Consider the following 5,382-nt stretch of genomic DNA (forward strand, 5'->3'; position numbering starts at 1 on the left):
ATCATTAACTGCATTTATCCTTTTCAAATATTCCTATGAAAAATTAACCATTAAATTTATATTTTAATGATGGAGAATTAATAGTTTACGATATTGCCATCCCAAACAAGAATATGTTATGTTTTTCTTTTTTTTTTTTTTGTTAGTAGAATCTTTTTTATTCAGAAAAAAAAAGAAACCGCAAAAAACAAAAGTTTTCCAACCACACACAGGAGGGGTATGGGTAGGGGGAGGTGTCTGTCCATCCAGCCCTGGCCCCCAGCCCATGTGGTTTTGGCAGCAATAAGGGGTACGGGGTAAAGGCCCAAAAAATAAAATGGTGTATGTGTGTATGGGGAGGAAAGGGGTGCAAAGCTGTGGGGAGCGGTGAAGGGGAAGGGACAGACGAGGTCAGTACTGGGAACGCCGAAGGTGGGAGGCCATTTCATAACATTTCTTGTTAATCAAACCACCGTGGACACCTTCTTTGCCCATCAGCAGGACTAGCGTCTTGTCAGTCTTGGTGACAGTGACATTGAAGGTGGGGGCCCCACCGGTGCTCTTGGTACTAAGATCCATGCTAAATTCCCCATCCTGCAGCAGTGAGTCCCGGATCACCGAACATTTCTGGCCCCCAAGTGTCAGACCATTCACGTAAAAACTTGACTGGTCTTTGCCAACCAGGACACCCACCTCAGCTGGCGTGATGTTGACGAAGGTTTTCGCGGGGACGGCGGCCCAGACGAAGGGCGAGTCCTTGTAGCCCAAGATGGCCGCGTCCTGACAGGTCCTGTCCGCCATGAGGTTGTCGATGTAGGCGTTCCACCGGCCACGGCGCTGCTACGGGGGCTGCTCTCGGCGCTGCTGCTGGGGCCGCGGACTGGGCTCGAGCTGCCTCGGCTGGCGGGCGGGAGGAGGCGGAGAGCTCGGGGCACGCGCTGCCGTACGGACCGCGGCTCTGCTCTGAATATGTTATGTTTTTCAATAAGATTTTATAGTTTTCTACAAATAGACTGTGTGTGTTGTTTTGTTTTGCTTGCTTTTTTTTTTTTTTTTTTTTTTTTTGAGATGGAGTTTCGCTCTTGTTGCCCAGGCTGGAGTGCAATGGCGCGATCTCGGCTCACCGCAACCTCCGCCTCCCGAGTTCAAGCAATTCTCCTGCCTCAGCCTCCCAAGTAGCAGGGATTACAGGCATGCGCCACCATGCCCGGCTGATTTTGCATTTTTAGTAGAAATGGGGTTTCTCTATGTTGGTCAGGCTGGTCTCGAACTCCCGACCTCAGGTGATCTGGCTGCCTTGGCCTCCCAAAGTGCTGGGATTACAGGCATAAGCCACCGCTCCTGGCAGAGTAAGTGTTTTTTACGCTAAATTTATTCTAGGCACCATATAACATTTGCCACCCTTGTAATGAAAAACATTTTCTGCTTCTATATCTACATGCTTATTGTGGAAATAAGGGAAAACTATTTTGACAGATATATTATCTGTCAAGCTGTCTTCTAAATTATCTTACTAATTCCAGCAGATTTTTTTCTTTAAAGTCTTTTGGATTTTCTGCGTGAACTGTAACATAACCAGAAAAAGATACATAGTTTTAATTTTGTTTATAACAATTATTTAATGTTTTCCTATTATTGCATCTGTTAGAACCTCCAAATTGATGTTGGACAGTAGTGGTGAGAGCAGACATCTCTGTCAATTTCCTAACTTTAATTGAAATTATTTCAGTGTTTCCCTATTTAATAACATTTCCCATTGGATTTTGACAAATAGTCTTTTTAAATATTTAGTTTTCTTTCTACTTCTATTTTAGTATGATTTTTTTAGGATGTCTATTGAATTTTACCAAGTCTTTGCAGTATCTGTTAATATGATCATATGATCTTTTGCCTTTAACATGCTAATGTAATAAATTATGTTGAATGGAGTTCCTGACATTTGTGCTTAGAAAAAAATCTGTTTGGTCAAAATACTTTTTAAAATATATTGCTAGTATTTATTTGCTACTTTCTTTGCTGGTGACAAATATTTGTGGACAGCTTACTATATTGTAGGCATTGTTTATAGCCACAACAGTGAACAAAATATAAAATTTCTGACCTCATGAAGCTTACTCTTTAGCAAGCTGTTGTTAAAAAATTCAGTGACTTTCAACAACAAACCATTTATTTCTTACTCACAGGTCTGTGGGTCACCTGTAAGTTGTCTGGGCTTAGATTTAATTTTCTAGTGTACTTTTTAGACTTTTTGTTGAATATCAAACTTACAGAAAAGGCACAAATCGTAAGTGAGCAAACAATTATGTAACCACTACTCAGGTCGAGATAGAGAACATTTCTATTATTTGATAACATTTTTATTTAGAGTTTTTGCAATTACATTAAAAAGTAAAGTTTGGTCTTCTGGTTAGACAGGCTACTAAATAGGATTGTTGTACATAGTTACAATTATTTCATTCCCCCAGCCTCCAACTCCCACCTTTGCTGCGGCTTCATTAAGGATGGAGTATACACCCCCAGTCCACTGATAGTTTGTGAGTTGCTTTGGCTAGTGTAATGTCAGCAAACACAACACATGTCACATTCAGCCTTGGTTTGGCTTGACTTCTTACAGTGTTATCCCTCTCCTTGAGAAGACCATTTCTATGGAGACAGCATGTGGAGCAGAAGTAACCCCAACCTGTAGCCTGAAGCCAAGCCTAACCAAGCCCAGCCAAGCTTTGGGTGATGGACAGACCTGTAGCCTGTGTGAAAAGCCACTGAGATTTTGTTTGTTTGTTTAAAATTGTTATGTAGCATTCTTGCAGCAGGACCTCACTAATACAGCCAGCTTTATTAAATGAATTGGAAACATTCTCTCTTTTTCAATGGGCTGATTTTCTTTAAAGATCAAAAAGAAAAACACAAAAACTCAGCCATTAACCCATCTGATACTAGTACGTTCTTCAGTAGTAGATCTTTTATCACATTTCCTATCATGGTAATTGGTCTTTTCAAATTTTATATTTTTTCTAGGACCAATTTTGGAAATTTGTTTCCAGAAAATTATCCATTTTCTCTAAGTTTTTAAATTTGTTAGTGAAAACTTATGTGTAATATTTTTTATAATTATTTCATTTTATTCAATTTTTTTTGAGATAGAGTCTCATTCTATTGTCCAGGCTGGGGTGAAGTGACATACTGTTCTTTCTACTGTTTCCTGCAACTGTTTATCTTGAGAGGAACAGAAATTCATTTGAAAGTAGAGAGAAAGGAAACCATATTCCAGTTACCATGTCCCCAGAATCACCTCTAAAGTGACTTTTTAAAAATGAAATTTATGTATAAAATTGGATTTATGGAAAAGTATTAATAATATTACAGGTGGTACCTGATATTACAGAACTCATAAAGGTGATGTTTGAATGACAAAGTCTGAGAACACTGCCCCAGAAAAATGTGAAATTTCCCTTCCAACTCTGGTGTTCTATTACTCTTCACAGCAGAGTTACCAGAATCTTCTCCTAACAGGGTGTGATGCGTTGCTTTAAAGAAAAAAAGGAGGAATGATAATCATGACTAAACTAGTTAGATGACTGGTTTTAATGACTTCTTCATGGTTATTCAAGCCATTCATCTATATCATATATATAGCATAGGCATGGAGAGACCTCAGAATAGAGACAGATAATTTGAAAAAAGCAAGGAGGCAGGAGTTACCGTATAATGTTTTAGAAACAGTTCGGCTGAGCAATTGCAAGGACGCAAAGCGATGGGGCTATTAGAGAAAGGCAGGACAGGAATTGCAGCCATGATAAGGAATTCCTCTAACGAGGCAACCCCTCCATAAAGGCATCTGGGTGAGCGAGGGTCTGGAGCCCAATTTGCCTTTACTAGAGGGAATTACTCCCCAAATAAGAGCCCCTCGTGTTTGTTTCTTTTGTTGTGTAGTATTTACACAACAAAGTGTGGGTGAGGGGAGGAAGGTCACTGTGGCACTTCTTAAAGGCCCATCTAGCACACCTATTCTTCTCAAAGCCACAGACACACACAGACCTTCCACATTCACAGCCCTGGTCACTCGGGCTGCCATTGGCTCTTCAGCAACACGCAGTCTGGCACTTTGTGCCGGGAGGTCTTGCCTCCATCTGCAGTGGACTCGCCCAGTTGCTCAACGTCTCCAGAAGAGGCAGATGATTTCCCTAAGGGCCCAACACTACACTTAGCTGAGGACTCCCAAGAATGCCTTCCTGGCCTCAGGAAAGCTTCAGGCCCGAGGGATGATCAGAAAGGGCTTGCTTTCATGCCACCGGCCTTACCAGTTCTGACTCATTTCGTTTAAAATAGAACATAAGCACAGGCAGGGGATACAGCCCATCACAGTAGTTGTAAAAGCCTGACAACCAGAGGGACGTGGTGAAGGTGAGCCCTCTCCAGAGCAGCTCAGGGAGCCCGCCGATTGCCCCCCACCCCACCCCTCCTGCCAAGTGGCAGGGCATGGCCGGGCTGCAGCTCTCGCTTCCTGCCCCGCTTGGATCTCCCAGACCTGGGTGGCTTATGATATTGAGCTCATCAGTCAACACCAGACGCCACTTCTTTCTAAAGTCTGCTGTGTACCCGATCGCACACTCGGCTTTGGCCCCCGACACGGGCCCCGGGCCCTTGGGGGCTCCGCGCGCAACTGGATGGGCCAGCTTCAGCCTGCGCAGCACAATGGTCGGCCCTCCCCGGCTGGCGCGTGGCCCAGCCCGGGGGGTTTCAGTCGCTTCGGAGAATTCACTTATTGTTTGCAGGGCTCGGCGGCCGCCGCCTGCAGCCGCCGGGCTGCAAATCTATTCACCCTGCAGCCTGGCGTCCGGCGCTGCCGCGGCGCGTCTCCCCCGCGCACCTGCCCGGCGCCCCCTCCCTTCCCGCCCGCCATCTGTCGTCTGAGAGCCATTGTAAGCAGCCGCGCCTGGCGTCCTGGACGACACCCAAGGGGACCCGGGGCTTAGGCCTGGCGAGAGGCAAACAAGGAGGGTTTATTCCAGTCCCGTTTGGAGGTGACCTTAAGCAAAATAGTCAAGTCTGGGGGCATCCGCCTGCTCCCCGGACCTCTGGCTTTTAGCGCAGGGTTTAGGGGCCCCTCCTGGATGCAGAGTCCCAGGGTTCACAATCTGAGCCGGAGCGTCCTGCCTGGGCGTTCTGGGATGTAATCTGGCCTGGAGGAGCCCTGCAGCGGCCGCTCGCCTCCTTGAAGAGCCCCGTGAGCCCGTTTCAAATGCACATGTTGGTTTTGTCTGCCTGCACGTCTGATCCTCCGAATTTATACCCATTGTCCGGGCCTCTTGGGATGCTGGGTTGAAAGAAGAGTTTCTCTTTTCTGAAATGGCAAATGCAGCCCGTTCAAGTCCCACCAGCCAGCCTGCTGCCCACAGAAGTCTG

The 5,382-nt window shown here is 45.4% G+C and overlaps 1 protein-coding gene across 1 annotated transcript; it reads right to left on the bottom strand.

Annotated features, from left to right (window-relative positions):
• Positions 1-218: 218 nt before the first annotated feature.
• On the bottom strand, positions 219-4,051 carry LOC129491777 (profilin-1-like). The gene is made up of 3 exons (XM_055296280.2): positions 4,015-4,051; positions 2,798-2,859; positions 219-819 (listed from the first exon to the last, which is right to left on the bottom strand). The coding sequence occupies exons 1-3, from the start codon at positions 4,049-4,051 to the stop codon at positions 391-393; spliced, it is 528 nt and encodes a 175-aa protein (XP_055152255.2). The 3' UTR covers positions 219-390.
• Positions 4,052-5,382: the final 1,331 nt, after the last annotated feature.

Source organism: Symphalangus syndactylus, chromosome 10 (assembly GCF_028878055.3).
Source record: "Symphalangus syndactylus isolate Jambi chromosome 10, NHGRI_mSymSyn1-v2.1_pri, whole genome shotgun sequence".
NCBI classification, from domain to species: domain Eukaryota; kingdom Metazoa; phylum Chordata; class Mammalia; order Primates; family Hylobatidae; genus Symphalangus; species Symphalangus syndactylus.